Source organism: Pongo pygmaeus, chromosome 17 (assembly GCF_028885625.2).
Source record: "Pongo pygmaeus isolate AG05252 chromosome 17, NHGRI_mPonPyg2-v2.0_pri, whole genome shotgun sequence".
Lineage (NCBI taxonomy): Eukaryota > Metazoa > Chordata > Mammalia > Primates > Hominidae > Pongo > Pongo pygmaeus.
In genome coordinates, this window is record NC_072390.2 from 90,087,223 (window position 1) to 90,109,635 (window position 22,413).

Genomic DNA, 22,413 nt, shown 5'->3' on the forward strand with positions numbered 1-22,413 from the left:
TAAAAAAAATATTAAATCGTACATTTATGAAACCCTGATGTTAACCTTATAGAATAAATGTATAATTGCAGTTCTGCTGTTTTTACTATAAAGCTGTAGCTATCTTTTTGTTTTGTTTGCCCAAGTACCAAGATATAAAATGCATTTATGTAGTACTGTATCCAAGTTATTTATTACTTTAATACATGATAGTGGCTCCACATAATTTGTCAAATTTTAATTGGTTTTGTCACTTGTCAAAGTCGAATCTCCCAAATTGTCAAATAAATTTATTTTAGAATCATACATCCTAAAATTTGATAATTCTGAGGTTTTTCTTCTTTAGCTTTGCTTCCCTTTTGCCAACTCTTATTCATCCTATTAGTCCCTGGTCAGATCTATGTTAATTCAGGTAAAAGTTAGAATTCAGTCAGAGGACTTGTTTACTTTATAGTAATTAAAATATGTTAATATTTTTGCCTCTGTTCCCCAGAGGAAAAGTTTCTCATTATTTCTCACTTTTTTTTAATTTTTGAGATGAAGTTTCGCTCTTATTGCCCAGGCTGGAGTGCAGTGGCACGATCTTGGCTCGTTGCAACCTCCGCCTCCCAGGCTCAAGTGATTCTCCTGCCTCAGCCTCCCAAGTAGCTGGGATTACAGGCACACACCACCATGCCCGGCTATTTTTTATATTTTTAGTAGGGATGGGGTTTCACAATGTTGACCAGGCTGGTCTTGAACTCCTGTCCTCAGGTGATCCGTCCACCTCGGCCTCCCAAAATGTTGGGATTACAGGTGTGAGCCACCGCACCTGGCTCACTTGGGTTTTTATTCTAAGTATTTCATACTTTCACATCTTCTGCTTGTAAGTGACATTGTACGTATTCCTTAGTGCTTGATTGCATATTATTTTGAAGAATAATAAATATCAGTAATTAATATAAACTTATTTACTATGCAAAATATTAGAAATTTGGGGAGACATACAACACAGATCTCTACATATTCCATAAGGTGTTTGTCAACATGAGGACAAGTGTTTCTTCTGTCTTTTACCACCTCCAGTTGTTAGCTCTTTTGTTTTTGTGAATAGCATCATGTGAATTCCAGTGGAATGTTTTGTCTTTATCTTTTGGTTATTTATACACCATAAGTCTCCTTTTATTTGACTAGTTGCTAGTCTAGATTTTATGAAAAGAAAACAAAACCATTCTTTATATTGCTACTATCTTTTTATTACGGATTTTTCAGACTGCAGTGAATTAAAGGACCAGAAGTCATTTTACTGAAGATAACAACTCTATTATGTTTTTCTATTCTAGTCTCACAATTTTAGATGAGACTTTTCAGTTTAATAATTGAGCACCTACTATATGTAAGCATGATGGAACCTAATTGGGGTGTTGGCTACAGTATGCATTCTCTGTTCTTTTGCTGTTACTATTCCACCACCTTTGCATATCTGAACCTCTGGTTTTATAGTATTGTAAAGTTATGCCTGGCAGTGTAATTTATTGTAATGTTACTTTCTTATTTTTGTTTTTTTGTTTTTTTACTATCTTAGACAAATTAAATAATAAAGAAACATTCAAACCTCTGTCTCCTGAAAGTCAGGTCTCTTTATCCCTGAGGATAATTAAATAGCATTTGGACTGCATATAGACTCTATGGGCAGAAAATATGACTGAGATAGAATTTTTCACTAATTGTGATGGTTGGTTGGGCTGCAGCCAGATAGATTTATTACTTTTTTCAAAGATTACTCTTTGATTACTCTTTTCATTAGAACCCTTCCTTCTTCTTCTGGAGAGGCGTAACCTTTGGTAACATGCCTTCAGAAGTTTGAGAGTCGTGCTACACCTTATCCTAGGACTGGATTTAGTATGAGGTTAGTGGAAATCAGAATTATAGGGTTTTATTATTGGATCATACTTTGAAGATAATTTATTCTAACTCGACTGACATGTAGAAATTAAGGCTGAAAAAACAAGTAAGCTGCCACTGTCACACAGCTGAGGTGGTGTCAGACTTGGTATCCCTTGCACTTCTGTGGCATGACCTCCTTCAAGCAGTTCGGTTTCCAGTTTTGAATATGTCATTAGGAACATAACTTATCAGAACACTTATCATCACATCCTGAGCCTTTGATAAAATTTAATTATGTAAAATTACCGAGTTTTATGAACATTTCTTAATCCATCATTTTTATGACCTTACTGATAGGCACTGTGAATGATACCAAAGAATGAAAATCAAAATATATTACCTTGCATTATTTAGAATTATTTAGGGAGTGTGTGAATATGAAAGTAGAAAATAATTGAAGTGTTAATGTTTATGAGGCAGTGTTGTATCAACTTGTGAGTGGCAAATAAGATCACAATAAGATGAGGATGCTTGCGTAATGTAGAAAATACAAGTGAAATCGTAAGCAAAGATAGGGCATTAGAGAAAGCCTGTCTGGTCTCTAAAGTTTGTTGATATATTTTTTCCATTGAGCACCTAGAACCATGTCCTATAATATGGTGATTGTGTTGTTACTCACTGCTAAGAGAAGATTCTTTAAGAACAATATCTATAATTAGCTGTCAGCTCCATAGCGGGATGTATTAATATGAGTTCCCTGCATCTGTGAATACTTGAACCATCTCTTGAAGCCTCCGCTCCCATCTTTGCGCAGATGCTGTACTCATCACTCACCTGGGACTCTCCTTAGGCACCTGGCCAGGTACTTGGCCAACACTCAGAGCTAACACTGGGGTCACTTTCACTGCTTTTCCTTCTCAGAGCCAAAAGAGTTGTTGTCATTTGTGTGTGTGTAATTTCTTGGACGTTAGTTCATTTCCATCTGAAAAATGTTTTTAAAAAAGACACAGTAGCAGTATAAACAGTTATGTGGTTTTGTTTTCTTTTTATCATAATGTCTAAACTAGCAAGCGATTTAACTTTCATTTTTATTCTTTCCTTGCCCATAATTGAAAAAGTCCCTTTTATTGTTAACCTCATTTTGATAGCTTCAGTTAATTCTGTATGTTAGCTTCCCTAACACTATACTTAATGCCAAATATAAATATATTTTATCACCTACATCCTTCCAGTCAGTTTTGATTATGCACTTAATAATATTTAAAGAAATTTAGTTTAATATTTTGAATGCTGGAAGGTACATAATAAATGATAATGTTATTCCACATGGCCTTTTGTTGCAGGTATTGAAAAATTAGTATAAATGATCTATACCCAGTATTTATTGATGTCTATCTGAATTTATCTTTTGAAAATAACTTAGAATATATGAGAAGTAGATTAAATCTGCAAATCTGTTTTGTAAAAAATTCATAATTGCACACATCCAATTTTAAAAATAATTTTTTTGTAGTAAAAGTACGCTAAATTAATATGTAATTGCCTTGCTCTTTGAGGGTTTTCCCAGTGATACCTCACATATGTGTGTATTCTCCAGTTTTATTTGTGTTTCATTGCCAGTTACCTCAAAGACATTGCTTAGTGGAGGCATGTGTCAGAAACAGTGAAAAACTTGATAGTATTTTATTAACTACTTATTCTCAGTTGCATCACAATAACTTTAAAACCATAAAACTTGTTTTTATGTTAATTCAATCTTTGTATTTTCCCTTGAACTTATGATTTACCAAGGAACAAATAACTCCCTACAACATGATCTTTCAATATGTCTGCATGTCAGAATATTATGATTTAAAGCAGGCTGTGATCTGTATCGGGTTCTACTGTGTCTATGTTGAATTAGTCTACTGCACTAAAATCGCGTCTTGGTGATGCTCCAGTGCACAAATGCCCCAAGATATTTACTCTAGAAGTGTAGTGTAACTGCGGCTCTTTGGACTAAGGTCTCTGAAAGGGTCAATTTTGTACTGAACTCTGGGATTACTGGGTAATACATCTCAACCTTTCTAGCTAATCTTACCTTGAGCTCAAATGGTTCCTTAGATCATCCTGACATGCTAGAAGGCCGAGATGATGACAAAGTCCAAGACAATGAAATGCCTAAGTGTGGAAAGCTGCCCTTCCTAACTGCAGCAAATCACACACAGTCACCATCAGAGAGGACAGTCCATTCTAAATCTAGCATATGTACTCAAATTTCTTGAAATTATGTATTCATAATAGATACATAAAGACCTATAGGATAAGTTGCAAACATAGCGTATTTGATCGTATATCAGTTGTATGAGTCTATGAAACACTTCTGGGTATTACCAGAATCAATTTTGTGAGAAATAATATATATATATAATTTAAAAAATTATTTGTATGGAATTTAAACTTGTTCAGTAGAAATATTATTTTATTCATTGATTATTTTATTCATTATATTATTTTATTCATTGTATTATTTTATTCATTTATTATTTTATTCATTGATATTTAGCGTAAAAGTGGGCCTTGTGGCATGTACCTGTAGTCCCAGCTACTCCAGCTGAGGCTGGAGGATCTCTAGAGCCCCTGTGTTTGAGACCAGCCTTGACAACATAGTGAAACCCTGTGTCTACCCCAAAAAAAAAAAAAGAAATTTAATCTACCATAGTTTGAATCGTGCATAAAATCACATTACAGATTAACAATAAATAGTGATGGTTGTCATCCCTTAACTAATGTCCCAAGGTCAGAGAGTTAAATACACTGGTGTCAGTTAATGGTTCTAACAGGATTCTAGTGTTAATAAATTTAAATCCCATGTGTTTTGTGTCTAATGCAGACCCTACTTAGGATCAGCCATGTTGTCTTTGGCATATTAACTTTGTTTAGAAAACTACTACTGTTTTTAAACCATACGATATACGACAGACCTTTTCTGGAGAGTTTGACCTGGCACGAATTGCTGGCAAGAAACTATGACTTTCTTATTGCTGTTTTAAACAGTTTGCGAAATAGTTATCTTAATTTATATTTATAGCGCACCGATGATGTGGACTATAATGCAAAATTGAACACGTGTCCTGTGCCCAATGTTGTAGAAATATTGACTCGAATATATACCAGGAATAAAAATTCCATGGTCCTTCTGAGGCTCTGAGAGGCTGCCCAAGGCCAGTCACTTACTAGCTGCTTTTTCCTCACCAGCATGAATATCTGACTGAAAATGTCATTTCTGAACCTGTGGCATGAAATGACTGAGCAGTACTGTTGTTATGAAACCATCGGGTTTATTAGTAAAGGGTTTGGAATAGTTGATTCTATGCAGATATACAGTGTTTTTCTATAATGTATGTTTTTACTAGTAAAATTTTGTACAGTAATATTAATGAAATATTTTCAGTCATACTATTATATCAATACAGTATAAACTCCTTACTAGGGTTTTTCCAAACTCTGCGTATCAGTTTCCTGATGAGATAGACTGTGATAATAAGTTGAATTGGGACAGATTTTGTCCGTAGCTTCCATTAATATGCCAGATCTGTTTAGTATATTGAAATGTTAAAGAAAATAATGTTACTAGAGTTGATTTTGTAGTTGATTTCTTTTTATTTATACTTTTCTTTTTTCTGTAAGCCTGTTTTTGGTTTTATGGGTAAAATCCATTGTAGTTATATTTGTTAATTCTTCCTAATGCTGTAAATAGTCATCTTAAAATAGTGTCATCTTAAAAGTTATTAAAACATTTTCCATTGACATGCAAATGAAACAGGTTCTCAGCTCTCTGAAATAACATTTTGTATCACGTATAGGTATATAGCTTGAAGCATAGCAGCATTGCTATAGCTAACATGCTGTTTAGTACTTTACTTGGCCACATGTTAAAATGATGTCATCATAAGTCTTAGATGAGGGCATTGTTATAGGAGGTTTTTCCATAGACATACACATATTTGTGGGTTGTATGCATATATACTGTATCTTTTTGATCATGGGCACCTGGGAAAGATAAGGCTGCATTTAGCTCCTTAGAAAATTATGGTAAAATAATTGTGAAAAGCAAGCACGAAGAGTGATAGGAAAGAAAAAGAACAAAAAACAAAGAAGAGATTGTTGGTTGCTTTTGTCATATATACCAAAGCCAAACTTCTTTAATTATCAAGAACATTTTAATCTGACTTTTAAAATTGTGCAACTTGATTGCTCGTTCTGTGTAGCCTGTTCCCCCACAACCCCCATCAGCATGGGTGGCTCACTGCTCTTGCATACCACCTGGCTGCCTGGGCCCCAGAGCTTGTCTCAATCTCTGCTGTTTCCATCACACCACTTGGCTCTGTCCTTGAGACTTGTCTGAAGCCCCACCTTAACAGTGAAGCCTTTTTCAACTATTTCAGTCTATGTGTATTGACCCTTTTTCTGAACATCTTTTAAAGCTTTTTAAAAAGTCCCACATAGTGTGGAGTTCTGATGTTCTCATTATTTCAGTGACATTAGTGTTGACCATTGAATCATAGGCTCCTTTTGGGGAGGAATAGATGTATTTTTTTTTATTTATAGGTTTGTACATAGCATGGATCATTGCTAGATACACAGTAAATCCCCAAACATAATTTCTTATTGGTTGGTTGATAGAGAAGTAGCTGAACTATAATAATTTGAAGATTGTTAGGATTGTGTAGTAAATGTCCAAAGATTGAAATTAAGGCATTTGGAATGAAGGTGTAAGTGGGGATTGAAATGCATTTAATCTTTTTAGCTCAAATTATGTATATCAGTAAGAATGATGACTTAAAAGAAATTCTCTTTATTTGTTCTTTAAACAGTAATATTAGTCCAATATTAGTAACTATTATTTTAACTTTCCTTACATAAATCCAGTGGCTTTTTACCTAACCTGAAGCAATAAAATTTCATTTAGCTCAGACTAGAGAACTGTGGCAGTTTAATATATGTCTTATTCTCCAGGATTTGACTTCTATGGTTAGTTAAAATTGTTTCAACTTTCCAAGCCCTGCAGCCCTGCCATACAGTTGAAAGGGGGTAGTTTTAAAAAGCACAGGGCAGCCTCTGACTGGAATGGGTCTCATATGCAGTATAATTCCTTCCACCTGTTCTTCTCATGTTGAAGTTTTAAAGCTGTGCAAGAAACATGAATAAGTTCAGAACTAAACCGACTTCTTGAACCCTGAGAATGGGGCTTAATGGACCTTTGTGTGCCTACAACATTCAGTGTGGGTTCTTTTACCCTGTATAGATGGGGTTTTTTTTAGGGGCAGAAGTGGGGGGATTTGAACTTTCATCCAATCCGGCAATTGGTAAACTGCAGCTTCCAGGCCAGAGTAGGCCCACTGCCTGTTTCTGTCAAGTTTTATTGGAACACAGCCACATTAATTTGTTTATGATGCTTTTGTGCTACAACAGCATAGTTAAGTAGTTGTATCAAAGACCTTACGACCACCAAAGTTGGAAATATTTACTATCTGGTCCTTTACACAGTTTCCTAAGCCCTGATCTAAGATACTGTTGTGCTGGTAAGTATTGGATGTATAGTGTGTGCTATATTGGGGAAAATTTCAGCTAAGATTATTTGGTTGGCCAGAGTTGATGGTCTCTTTGACAAAGAAAAATTTCATAGCAGAGATTTTGAAAGATGAAATCAAAAGTCTTTGAGGGCACAGCAATTGTAATCCTTGAATGTTTTCTTTTAGAATGAGTCATTCTCTTGGTTCTTAGTAGACTGAGGCAGCCTGGGGTTAATATTCTGCTTAATGCTCCTCCCAGAAGTTATTTTGACAAAAAGCTTTTTAACCCTTGAATTGAATTGAAAGGGCTAGAAAAATATGTTTCACAGCTTTTAGAACCTGAGTGATATGTTAAGAGGTATAAAACTGACAGTCTTTGGCATGAGTGAGGTTAAATTTCTTTTCCAACTAGTTAACAAGGATCTAGCCTGTTAATTAGGCTAATTATCACCTGTTCAGGGCAAAAATGCACTCAAGACTCTTGGCTTAAGTAGGAGGCTCCCTGGTGAACTGTTTAAAAGCCCTCAGGGGAGGTTTTTCACCTTTCATCTTGAAGCCACACTAGAGCCTTCAGAGTTGAATTTAGTAAATGAAACCTTCTATTCTTAGGTCTTTGTGGCTTCTTAATGTGAATTATGCTCACATTTTATATATAATCTGAAACAAGGAACTCTCAAAGTCTAGTCTAACTTAAATGATCTAGATATTAGTATTATCATGGAACATTTTTGGTGTCTGAATGTAACTTCATTCACTAAGCAAGGTTTTTATTTAGCCTTTGTACACACACATGTACACACACAAATATTTGGAAGGAAATGCTCAAAGATGACTGTGGTCTGAACACAGTTACTGTTATTTAGCTATTAGTGTACCTTTTTCATTATTAAATTTCTAGACAGTATTGGGAAATTTTTATTTTCCATCTAAAGTTGCATGTTACATTTAAGCATGATATATAGTATTTTGAAACTCCATAGAAATATGATGAACAGGGTTACTGTGGAATTATTTGGATATATTTAATGTGGTTCTAGTGTCTGTGTTGTATGAAAGTGTACTTAAAGTCTAAAAGCAGTATTGTAATTTCACTCAGAAGTTTCCTGGACCCAAAATACTGTAAGTATCTCACAATTATGATGCTTATAGATACTGAATTTGTTACTGTGGCAGGATTTAGTGAGTGTCTTCATTTTGCTTTCTGGTCTTTTGGGACACTTTCTAAGCACACAGCACTCCTGTGAGTCAGTTGGGCATGGTGGCCGCTTGGCAGTGCTTGTCCCTGTGTGCCTTCTGTGTGCTGCATTCTTCACAAAAGTGATTGTTTTCAGATACATTTGCAGCTCTGAAGAAATTCAGATGGGAACCCTTCTAGGCAAAGACCACTTCATTTTCATTCCCTCTCTTAGTATATTATCATATAATTATTAAATTATTATCTTTAAAAAAGAAGGCTTTTATTTCAAAGAAACTGCCTGTGAATTGGAAGTCTTTGAGCAACTTAGAAATTGTTATAAACTTCATTAGTACATTGAGCTATTTTGCTAGGAATTATATAAATCTTGCATTGTTTTCATAGTTCTGTATTTTGTTTATTCAAAAGGATAAGCAATACCTGTCAGGTTTTTTTTAACATTAGTGTAGTTTTACAGTAATTTTTAGTCAATCAACACATTTTTGTCACAGTTCTAGAGGATAATGACCACATAATTTTTAAATACTTTGATAAAATTTAGCTCACGCTTTTATTAAAATTTCATTTGGAGCATACCCGATCTTTCCCATTGGTGTGGTTTTTGTAGATATGAGTTTGTCTCATATACTAATTTGAAAAGACTGGTCCAAGTTATCATATAGAGGAGATAAAAAATATTTGATTGTCTTAATTAAAATATGTTGAATTACAAAAATTTTCAAAAATAAAGGAAACACTTTGGAAGATATTAACATATAGTCATATTTATTACAGATTTCTTTCTTTCTTTTTTTTCTTTTTTGAAACAGAGCCTCAGAGTCTTACTTTGCTGCCCAGGCTGGAGTGCAGTGGTGTGATCTCAGCTCACTGCAACCTCTGCTTCCTGGGTTCAAGCGATTCTCCTGCCTCAGCCTCCTGAGTAGTTGGGACTACAGGCACGTGCCACCATGCCTAGCTAATTTTTGTATTTTTAGTAGAGACCGGGTTTCACTATATTGGTCAGGCTGGAGAGTTGTTTCTTTTTAAAAACAAAATTTTAGAACTACAGTTAGCACTGTGCTGCCGTCAGCCCCGCCCCCTCCTCAGTGTCAGCCCCGCCCCCCTCCACAGGCTGATCAGTGATGAGACCTTCATGCTTTTGCACATGGACGACCTAGGTTTAGATATTTAATACTGTTTATTTTGTTGCAACATTTTATATAAATGATAGAGTTTCACACCCAACTTGGTTTTTAATACAATCACCTTTTTGAGATTTTTAAAAACCCATACTAATAAATGTAGCCCTAGTTTATTCATTTTCACTGTATTATAATATTCCATTCTGTGATTAAATTCATTGTTTGTCTACTCACAACCTGACGGATATTTAAGATTGTTTAAATTTTAATGGGGGAGATATTTTTTGGGCACGGTGGCTCACGCCTGTAATCCCAACACTTTGGGAGGCCGAGGCAGGCGGATCACGAGGTCAGGAGCTGGAGACCAGTAGATGGTGAAACCCTCTATTAAATACAAAATTACTCTACTAAATACAAAAAATTAGCCGGGCGTGGTGGTGCGTGCCTCTAGTCCCAGCTACTTGGGAGGCTGAAGCAGGGGAATCGCTTGAACCGGGAGGCAGAAGTTGCAGTGAGCCGAGATCAGGCCACTCTACTCCAGCCTGGTGGCAGAGCAAGACTCAATCTCAAAAAAAAGAAAAGAAAAGAAAAGATATACTAGTGACTCCTCTTACTGGTAAAAAATAAAATAATAAACCACTTTTATTAAAATACCTGTATCTTTATATATGTGAGATTATTAAAATACCTGTGTCTTTATATATGTGAGATGTATGCCTATTTTTCATTAAGTTTTTAATAGCAGAATTAATACTTTGCCTAAAGGATATAAAAAAATTTAAATAACATTGAATAATGTATTTTGAAAAAGATGAATAGAAAACCACCTTTTTAGGATACTTCCCTTAGTAATGTGGAAACATAAGGTTATAAATATAACTGAAATTACACATTATATATTTTGACATAACTTGTCTGATATTTAGACATTCAAAAATAGAAAAATGCTCTAACACAGAGTTTCTGTAAGGCCAAAATATCTATTAGGACAGTGCTATCAATCCTATAATCATAATTCAGTTCCCTACTTATTCTTTAGCTTAACTTTATTCATGACATCTAGCAACACCAGGTGAGAGTTTCTAGTTATTGTCATATAGCTGACAATGAGGATATTTAGTATTCTGTCTTCAAAATTTTCAGTCTAAAGATGTGGATTTTCGTTTTGGCTCTGTTATTATCAATCATATAATGAGAATTTCAGAGAAGGAATACCTTGGCATGTGCTGAACACCCTGGCTTGCACCTCTGCTCCCCGATTTTAACAGGTAGGAGAGCTAAGGCCAGAGTCAGCCCACATTTAGTAGGGTGCTAATGAAAAAAACAACGCACATAGTAGTGAAGAAAGAAACCTCTCGTAAATATTTTGAGAATACTAGAAAAAGTGCGTAGAATTTTAGGAACCCCTTATTTCATTTAGAAATCCTGCCAGGTGAGGTGGCTCAAGCCTGTAATCCCAGCAGGAGGACTGCTTGCACCCAGGAGGTCCCGAGGCTGCAATGATCATACCACTGCTCTCCAGCCTAGGTGACAGGGTAAGACCCTGGCTCTTAAAAACAACAACAACAACAAAAATAACAAACAAACAAAAAAGGAGTTCTTTTAAATTTATGCTAGAAGACTAACTCTTAATTGACTTCCATGGCATAGCTACCTGCATGAAAAGGGGGCTTATTCCAAAAAGTTTAGCATAACAGACATCTCAGTGCCAGGAACTCTGTAATGAAAATGCCTGCTGAGAGGACACTAAAGGTATTATGTAGAACATTCAGTGTTTACCCACGTTGCTCTTGAGAAGTCTGGATCCATTTTGATTTCTCTTGCTTGTGACTTTGTTTCCTTTTGAAACCTTTAAGATCTCTTTATATCCAAGAGAAACATCTAGTGAAGCCCAAGGAAAGGGAAGATAAGAAATTGCCCTTTTTCATTTCAATTCTGTTAGCACTGTTTGGCATTTTGAACTTGTAGTAAGCATTGTAGAGTCACTCTGTTACCTAAGAACTGCAAATGGTATTGAAGCCCAGCTCTCTCTTCTGGGCTTCAATTTTCTGGGCTGTAAGAACATGGGTGAACCATATACCATCATATTATTATGCGTGCTTGTGTTATTAACCCTCTCAGATTGTAATCTTTACATTATTACTAATTATTCATCTTTGTGCATCCCTCAACTGACCTATAAAACAATCTTCACTAGCGAATTTTTGCAAAACAGACCTCTTTAATATACTGTAAATTCAGTTATGCAAGAAATCTCTCAGGGAGGTCCACCATGTGGGGATAGAAAAGCATTTAAAACATTGAATCTAGCCTAGGGTAAGCTACAGGGCTCGGCCCTATCCCTGGTGGCTGGAGGGGCATCTCCGTGGGGGTAGCAGGCGAGGAAGAGTCACAGCCGGTGAGGCCTGTCAGCACCTTTGCCTCTAGCTCCGAGACTGTGCATCTCCCGTCTCTGACACCCTCCCAGCTAGCTCTGCATTTCCAGTTGTCACCTATTTTTAAATGTCTAAATTAAATGCCACCTCTGGGAAGCCTTCTCTTATCTGCCCTGCCCCACTATAATTGCTCTTCTTTTAAATTTATAATGGCATTTAATTTTTTTTTCTGGCATTAAGTTTATTTTTGTGAATGATTTTTCTCTTAGTAGCCTGTAATTTCCTTGAAAGCCAAACCTGACTCCTCTCTTCCTTTGATTTCTCTGTGCTATGTGGAACAGTGTGTTGGGGACAGTGGGTGTTCAGGCGTTTCTGCTGTCCGGCCAGAACACATACTGATGTCCCTCTTCTCACAGAGTTCACCCGGCAAGACAGAGCTATATGCATTATTAGCTCAGGCTTCGCCCAGGGCTCCTCGTGATAGACTTCCTGTAGGTCCCCAGGAGGACCAGGATCCCCTGGGTGATGGTAGAGGTCTTACTGAGTTGCTGTGTGAAGGCAAATATTTTAGAATATTTGAGACTCAGAGTTTGTGTAGTTCCAGAAAACACCCCATTGTTAAGTACGTCTTGATCTTTATAAGGACAGTTTACATAGGTAATACCAGTTCTTTTTAAAGTGCCAGAATGAGCTTATTTATTTTCATAAAGCAAATTATGGAACACATGAGGTTTTCTGAAAGTCGAGTGGTGGTCTTAGTTCTTTGTTATCTGGCTTTTGTCATTTCATGACAGGCACAAGCTTTAGTTTAACATTTTTATTACATAGGAATAATAGAGTACATATATTGAGGTTTCATAGATGTAATTTTGTTAAATGTACATCACAGTAGATTTAAAAATGAGGGATTTATTTTGTCATTCATAAAGTTGTAATACAGTCTGGAGAAACTATTTGTTAAAAGATAGTATCTACTTAACCTCCTTATTTGTTTCTTGTAGGAGAAGGTTACAGCCACAATAAATACATGAAGAAATAAGTAGATAGGGGAATTTATCTTGGAAATAAGATCCCTGTCATGGTTTTGAAATGTTAAATGCATGAAGACCAGTCAAAGAGATATATGGACATGATATTTTTTTTTACAGTGCATATCCAAGTATTTAGTTATATTTGTCATTCTCTAGTACTAGTAAGCAATGATCCAATGATATAGTAATTTCAAAGTTAGTCCATGTTAACGGGTGTAAATATAGTATCTCTTTACATATATAGATAAATAAATTGGCAATTTTAATATTAATGAGGCATTTAACTTATATAGCAATTCTTAAATATGTAACTTTTTATTTCTATTTCATTTAAGATCTACCTTCTAAAAATATAACTATATAGAATAAAAGATTTTTATAAAAGACAATTTTATAATTTGATTCATGGGAATTTGTGATATTCCGAGTGATGAATTTGTTAAGGTAATTCACATTTGCCTCAAAATAGGGAAGTTAATTATTTGGACCCTGGGATTCTTTATCAGCCCTTATGGGGCTAAGGAAATTTGTAAAAGTATGGTTAAAGACTCTATGTAAAAGCATACACTCAACATCTCCTTATTCGTATCATAATTTAAAGCACAGATAATATTAAACTCATAGTTCTGATCGCATTAAAATGCTAAAATTTATGATAGCCAACCCAGGTTGCCAGACACTATCTTTTGTGGCATCGTGCTTGTCAACTCGTTATAATATTTTACTGTTGATTATTGAGTTTTACTTTGCTTTTGACTGTTCATTGTTCTGAATTAACTGGAGAGTATTTTATTAGTTACAGGGATTGTTTTAAACTCATATTGGAAATATAAAGTAAATGTTAGCAACTATTTCATGAATGCAATTGAACAGGGGCAGAAGATCAAACAGAGGAAGTATTCAAGGTTCTGTTGATGGTTCAGAGTTCCTTTATTATTAAAGGTATTGAAAGGTCTTAAATGGTAAACCTGAAATATTATATTGTATAAGTACTAATTTGTTATTTTCAATATTTTTTTTTCATACTGGAAATAGTTAAGGTTTATTTTTCTCAAAGACTGATTTTGTAAAAATGTATAGTTATGATCTGTTTTTATTTTTATCAAAGGAACCTTTTTATGTACCCACATGGTCACACAGAAGGACCCCTGGTTCAGGAAACACCTTTGGGGTTTGCCTTTTCTTCCCTGCAGCGTCGTGGTGCAGGGTCGCCGGGTGCGTGCAGGAGAGGCCCTGCTCCAGCCGTACAAGCCGCACACCAGCAGACAGCAGGGCTTGTCTGAGTGGTTGAGTATGGATAGCATTTCATTTAGCCTTTGCTCTGACAGCCCATGCCCTGGATAAGTGGTGTAGGCCTGTACAGGTGAAATCTATTCTCACTTTTGCCTCAGGGGTGACTGGACTGTAACAGAATTTTTCAAACCCGTTGGGCCCAACCGCAAAGCAGAGAATAAATGGCTGAAGTGCCAGGCCTCGACAGAAAAATCAATGCCTGGTTATACAGACATGACAGACCAGGCCTGCAGTGCTCCTCGCAGAGGCTGCGTGCGCACCGCACCTCAGGGTTCGCACACGCGCTGCCTGGGGCCTTCGGCGCTGGTGTGCGGGCCATATTTACATTGTTTTCTCTCTCCTTCATGCAGGAAATTTACATGCCACTTATGTGATAGAAGTTTCACAGAGAAGTGGGCCCTGAACAACCACATGAAACTCCACACGGGAGAAAAGCCGTTTAAATGTACCTGGCCCACGTGCCATTACTCATTCCTCACAGCCTCCGCAATGAAAGACCACTACAGGACGCACACAGGTGTGCCGCGCCGCCTTCCTATCCCAGGAGGCCGGGCAGAGGTGGACTGGGTGGACTGTGGGAACAGAGGCATTAATTATCCCATCTTCATAGTAATCAATGGAAATGATGTCCTGCTTTAAGATTGTGGTAATTATATATTTATAGGTATGGTATCATTTCATTATTTTTCAGTGAGAAGGCAATTTTAAAGTGACATTTGTACTTGTGTGTGAATGTGTTTACATAAAATAAGTTTATATTTAGAAGCTCATTTATGGTGTATGTATGTGTGTATATATATATATTTGTATGTGTTTAACACATCTTTTTAGAAGATATTTATAGAAGGTCATATGGAGAGATTAAATTTTCAAAGAGAACTAGTCTTGTGTTTTGTTACTGATATAAACAAATTTCCATAATATGTTTGAACGTTCGTGAATCTTGGTTTTATGTACCATTTTAAGAAACTATTATCACATTAATATTTTTCTTCTGAGGAGGATACTGTCAGATCCAAGAGTTTTTGGTAATTGATACAAATACTTTGATAATTGATACAAAGACACTAATCCGCACTTAGCTACTATAATTTTTTTGGAAAGTTATTAAAAATGTTCAAATTCACATACATTTCACATCGGAACATGTAACAGAGGGTGTGGAATTTCAGCTAATTGATACGTGAAGTAACACTGAGTGTACATCTTTGGTAGGGGTGGTCCCACAACTCTCAGTTGTCCCCTTGTAAATGTAGATCCCAGTAAGACCCTATTGTGATGTTTGTGATTTCTTTTTCATAGTCTAAGTCTAGTGGGCCCAAAACTTCCTTACAAGCTTATATTTGAGTCTCTCCCTAGAGCACTGTGGCCATATTCCTGTGAGCTGTTTGATATTTTTGTGGTCTTCCTTCTCTTTACACCTCTCAGAATGTATTTTGTTTCAGGGAAAAAAAATAATAAATTTTAATCAGCATCCAAAATGTTCTTCTGATTGCCAAGAATTTTATATTATTGTTAGAAATTATAGGTTAAAAGTTCTTCTCAAGCAGTTTGTGGGAAGCCCAGGCCTCCTTAGCTTCCTTGACAAGGGTGTTGACGATTTAAGGTCTCCAGCCTGCCCTGAGAGATCACTTATATCGAACAGCAGATGAAAAGCCAGTGCAGATGTAATTTATCGTTGGCGTTTCCTTCTAAAGAATAATTGTGGAGACTTGGCTGGATCAATAATATAGATTTTTGTTGTTAGGTCTTGTAGTCTGCACCATAATGAGAGATAGGGGACAGTGGCTGTTTTCTAATAGAAAATATAGGATTAGTTTCCGTGTCTTTCTACATTTGAATGCAAAATGGCACACTTGAAACTAATTCAAGTTGTTATAAAAAGAAGTCTCCCATTATATCTCTGCTGTCATATAAATAGGGCATGCTGAATGAACCCCCTCTAAATTCAGGAAATTTTACATTTAGTTTTTCTTAAAATTTTTTTTTCTCAAAAAACACTCTGTTTGGCTGCTGATCAACCCTAACACCCCAACCCACTCCAAAAAAAAAAAAAAAAAGGGCAAGTGAAGATTGAGTTTAGAATGAAAAACAAATCAAGCCACCCAGGTAAATATGATATACAATACATTGGAGACTAACATCCTAAATAAAATCATACACATAAAAAAATCAAGGTCACTAATGTATTGAGAATCAAATCACATAGAAAATTAATAATTTTGTCTTTTTGTATGTATAAATCTTAAAATAGGGAAAGGAATAAAAATATATACTATATATGTAAATATGCAGCATCTATGCATGTAGAAAATATAAATCTTCAGAGGGATTTTCTGTGCTTGTTCATGTTTCTCTTTTACAAGATGCAGGCCACAAAGAAGTTCATAAATGACAGAAAGGAAGAATACTTGAATCCAGAAGTCCTAAGATTGCTCTTTCCTCATTAGAAATTTTGCTGATTGAAACACTCCCACTAGCACACACCACCAGATGTGTGTGTGGTGCTGCACACACACTCCTCACACGCACAGCAGGCAGCACCCACGGACCCACAACGAGGAATTGATTGGAGGGAACGATTTTGCCTCAACATAGAAAACTATGTTAATATTAATGAGCAAATTGTCTTGTGGGATTAAAAAAAGTCTACTTTCAGTGTTATTTAATTGATAATACAGCTAGTTAGAAAGATTTATTTCAAATTGATTAAATAATTAAATGAGTGATTATAATTAAACTTTATTCTTTACAGCCCATCTACTCTATTCTTTCTATACTGAAATAATAATACCAAGGAATAAAGTTAGCCCCAAAATAAGAAAGTAAAGATAGCAAAAATATTTAAATTCAGCCTTATTTTTAAAATGATAATAATGAACATTTTAACATACCCTTAGGAAATAAGATTAAGCGTAATTTGGTTAAAACTCTCTTTAAGTATATGTGTTCCTTGAAAGTAGAAAAGCCAGTAATGTTCTTAAAGTAAAGGGAAGACTGTTTTGATTACTGAAGTTATTCTCCCTTCCTATATGTACTATTTATTAGAACCTTAAAAAGGCAATTATAATTTCCAAAACGCCACAAGTTAAATTTCTATTATGATAAACCAAAATGATTTGGAACAACACAGCCTGACTCTGGCCAAACTCTTGAAAGACTTGTTGCATTAAATGTCTAAATGAGTAAAGTAGGTAAAGATAGATACAAATGATTTATTTTATTTCTGGAAAAACATTTTATAATTTCACTGAATCTCTCTAAGGTTAGCATTTTTCTTCTATTTTGCCCTTCTTTGTGAGTCTTATGGGATGATCTGCCTAGCTGGCCAGCACTTACTGCCTAAATATGCTACAGTGGAAAGATAGATTGCATTTATAAACTTAGGGCAAATGTTAGCTTGTGTAAAAAATGCTTAAAAAAATGAGCATTTGCACACATTTAACAAATACTAAGTCTGCCAAATCTGTCCCTAAGTGTTGCAGAGGTTTCCAATCCAGAGCTATCATTAAAGATGAATAGTATGAATTTTTGTACAGTTTCTTTAGCAATCCCTAGACTTTCTTTTTTATGCCATGAAAGCGAGAAACATAAACAGCATTGAATTGCTATTGGTACTAATATAGATTTTATTGTTACTTGGGATCTTCAGCATGTTCAAGGAAACCATTTAATTCATATTATTAAGAAGGAAGTGATTAAGGAAGACCCTAATAGAATCAGGTAGAACCAATTCAATATCCTTAAGTTGTTGGAAAATTCAATCTGTTTTCTTTAAGCAGAACCATATATACTGTATATTAACTATTCCAAGCAATCTTTACCCAGCTCAGAAAGGCCAGATGTATGGGAATTGTAAAATATCAGGATATGCATAAAAACTGTTCAAGTGCATAAAGCAGCCCCATCTGGAAGACATCTACCAGAAATGAAGTTGTACAAAACCATTCCATTGATAATAAAGCTAATTTTTATGGGTCTGACAAGTATGTAATTATGTTCAGTGGTGCTTTTCAGATTTTATCACAGTCAATAAACCGCAGTGGTAATTTCATTCCCATTTGACATATTTACATGGAAACATTTGATTGGAGGAATTAGTAACCCTGAAAGCCTTGATAGATATGTTTTAATGATCTGTGACCTCCGCAGTCCCTCATCTGTTTATTGTTGCAACAGGCGAGAAGTCGTTTCTGTGTGACCTCTGCGGCTTTGCCGGCGGGACCCGCCACGCCCTCACCAAGCATCGCAGACAGCACACAGGTCAGTTCCGATGCTGCACTGGCCCCTTCTCTGCAGAGAGGATGGCAAGGTGGCAGACACCTCAGCCTCAATTCTTGATGTTATCATTTACTTTGCTTTTTAATTTTTATAACATCTGTGCACTTGAAGGTCTACAGATAATTCCAGTTGAATAACATAAGATTTTAAATCATCTGTTTTTATATGTTTGAAATGTAGACATATTCCATATTTCAAGAAGCAAGTACCCTCAGTAAATTCATGTTAAGTAGAAGTAAAACAGCAGGTTGGCTTCCAAAGCCCATATACAGGAGACTATCTTCTCTGTCCGCAAATCTCTGCCTTAGGCCTCGTGGGTGGAAAATGGGAAGTCTTTGTCAGCCAGTCTCCCTCTCAGTCATTCTCTCTACCCACCTAGTAGCTAATCACCCGCCTCCCTATTTAGCTAGCTACATGTCTGCCCCCCTCCCTTCCTCTCTCTCTCTCTCTCTGCCTACCTCCCTGTCTCCCTCCCCACCCACCTGTCTATCAGTCCATCTGTGATTAGATAGGATTTGAAGTCAATGCTGTTTCAATTGTTCTTGGTAGTAAAAATAGAAAACATCAAACAGCACCATAAGAGTTAATTATGCTCATTGAAGAGGACTTTTCTCCATGATGTGCATTCTTGGTGATTCATTGAAATAAAATAGATTCCTTCATTAGGAACTGTATTAGTCCTTTTTCACACTGCTGATAAACACATACCCGAGACTGGGCAATTTACAAAAGAAAGCAGTTTATTGGACTTAACAGTTCCACGTGTCTGGGGAGACTTCACAATCATGGCGGAAGGTGAAAGGCACATCTTACATGGCGACAGACAAGAGAAGAGAGCTTGCATGGGCAAACTCCCCTTTTTAGAACCATCAGATCTCATGAGACTTATTCACTATCAGGAGAACAGCACAAGAAAGACCTGCTCCCATGATTCAGTTACCTCCCACTAGGTCTCTCCCACAACATGTGGGAATTTAAGATGAGATTTGGGTGGCAACACAGCCAGACCATATCAGGAACACTTACAGATGAAAAGTGTTAAACATTTATCAAATTGTATTGCCTACTTTATATAATCTAATGGGTCTTATGAGTAATTATTTTCGCAATACTAATTTATGTGTGCCTGGGACAGTGCTGATTTATGGTGGTTTCTTGTAATTATTAATAGAACCACTTTTTACTCTAAATATGTCCTAGTTCAGATGATAAGTCACTTGATGACAAAATTGGTAACTAAATGTCCTACTTTTTTTTAGGTCTCATGAGAATGGTTGAGTTTGTCAGTCATACTCAAAATGGCATGAAATTAAAATACATAAAATGTGTGATTTATGGTACATTATGATTCTCGATATGTTGTATTTAACAGTTAGGTATAGGTAGCTTTAATGGCCAATATGGCATTGGCAAGATCAGTGCAAACTAATGCCAGCCATTCCTTTTAGATGTGTGAATATGATTCCAATTTTCATAAGGGATATGAGTTATTATTGAGTTAATGGGAAATTTCAATGTTTAGCATATTGTTGGAAACATAAACTAAACTTTGAAAACAAGGTCCATTTTAAGTGTATAGAAGCCACCTGCGCATGCATGATTTTAATCCACTGGCTTAAGGATTCAGCATAAGAGATGGCAGGAGGGGCCCAGTTAGTGGCGATTGTTCTTGACCACTGTTGTGATGAAGTTGGAAATTGGAAATATTTATGGTAACAGTATGCTCATGAGGGCTTTTTTGTTCTTAATGTTTTCATTTTATCAGTGCTCAAATTGTTACTGTTTAAATGCCATTGAAGTTCACCTTGTTCCACCTGGTATGGCCCCAGGGAACAACAGACTGCTGTGCCACCTCTGCCAGTGGGCAGGTTAGTGCCCGTCGAAGTGGAGACAGGAATGCTGTGATCACAGGCATCCCAGTGACAGATCGATCAGGAAGCCTGCACTGAGCTGGCACAACTTTATATTTTATGTCAGGTCCAGAGGCTCCTTATTACTTTGCCATTAACTTTATACCATATAGGACAATGTCTCACAGACAGAGGTATCTGTCTTTCTGGCATTTATCTGCCTCTGTAGCACAAATCAAACATGATTCTTTAACACCAAAGTCAGTTCTTAAGACTGTTTGCTTCAACAAAACAGCTAGGCGCAACTCAGTCTAGGCACTTAACTTTTATGCTGGATTTAAAATATTTAAGCAACACACAACCTTTTTCCCCCAAGGCCAGACTTGTATGGTGCACTTGAAATCTATATTTCTCTGATGTATTCCTTTTTGACGTGGTTTACCTTTTTACCACAGAGTACCCACGCAAATTATAATCAGCTTGGAAAGGAATAGGTATCAAAAGTGCTCCAAATGGTGTAAATAATTCCTCACCGCAATACAGACTGTCCAGGGGGCTGACACAAAACGTCTTCCATTCTAAGATTTACTTTTATCACCTGTCAGGGACCCTTGATTCAAGGGCACAGGAGAAGATCCTCACATGTGGTTGAACAGTGTTGGCCAGCTTAATAACCACCAGCCCGCCCAAAGGAATGCAGGTGTGTGTTTCCATGAGACGCAGTCAGCCCATCTGACGGACAGTTGACACACAAAGAGCACCGCACTATGACGACAGCCCCTCTGTTGTTCATCCTCTGCCTTTCCTTATCAATGGGGCCTGAGATGCAGTATGTTTCTTAATGGTGATTTGAGCCAAGATTACTGCTTGTAACGGAAAGTGTGAAAAGCAACACAATTTAAACTAATAGGTACTGTTAGGTAAGAGGGAAATAGGAGGAAAGGAAATTTCATCCTTGTTCTGCTTTTTTGAAAAGCACATGTACAGGTAGCCCTGTTGACTTACAGATAACATTGTTTGAGAGTAGCCAATATCTTACTTAGATTTATGCATCCTTTTGCTTTTAAAATGATAAAGGATTTCAAAGCAGCACTTTTGCCAATATGCACCAAACCTGTTTGATCAGTCTGCCATCAGTTTTTCCTTAACAGGTATATATCTTTTCATATAATGTATGTCATCTTCAAACCATTAGCAAATATTTAGGAAACTTAAATTCTTATTTCAAATTTGTGATATTTTCTTTCAAACTTTACAGTCTAGAAGTCAGGTCTATATTTTTGTCTGCATACTGAGACTAACAAACACAAAACTCCTTCTATATTTCTGTAGTGTATTTTCCTGAAGAAATTACCCATAAAAGAGAAGAAGAATTACCAAATTATGTATTAGAGTAATAGTGTTGAACATGTAACTGATTGATGAGTTACAAATTGACTGTTCTATACAGATTTGAATAATCTGTGGTTGTGTAAATTGACATGGACTTAAGCTATCAAGAGCTCAGATGTGTGAGCCTTGCTTAGCATAGGATTTTATGTACCATAATATTTTTGTGGCATTTTATTTTTCCCTGTCATCCTGTATGTAATTCAAACTTGCTTAATATTACACAATGTAATCTATTGTGTGGTCAAAGAAAATATGAAAGAACCATTTATAATTTATTACAATATAATACTAGGTTAATGTGAACTATAGAGAATATATATGACATTATTCCTTAGAAGGATTGTTTTTAAATTTAAATTTTGTCACGTAAAGATTTTCATGTAAGTTTAAATAAAATGAGCTACATTAAACAGAGTTTTTTAAGAGGTTATGTTAAACTACGAAACCAAGAAAATGAAGCTCAGAGATCTTAGAT

The 22,413-nt window shown here is 36.0% G+C and overlaps 1 protein-coding gene across 1 annotated transcript in view; it reads left to right on the forward strand.

The window, feature by feature from the left end:
- ZNF407 (zinc finger protein 407) overlaps window positions 1-22,413 on the forward strand; it is a 466,126-nt gene that overhangs the window by 262,072 nt on the left and 181,641 nt on the right. Inside the window, exons 5-6 of the mRNA XM_054460449.2 lie at window positions 14,766-14,932; window positions 18,595-18,678. Of these exons, the coding sequence (XP_054316424.2) occupies window positions 14,766-14,932; window positions 18,595-18,678 (251 nt within the window). The remainder of the gene's footprint in view (window positions 1-14,765; window positions 14,933-18,594; window positions 18,679-22,413) is intronic.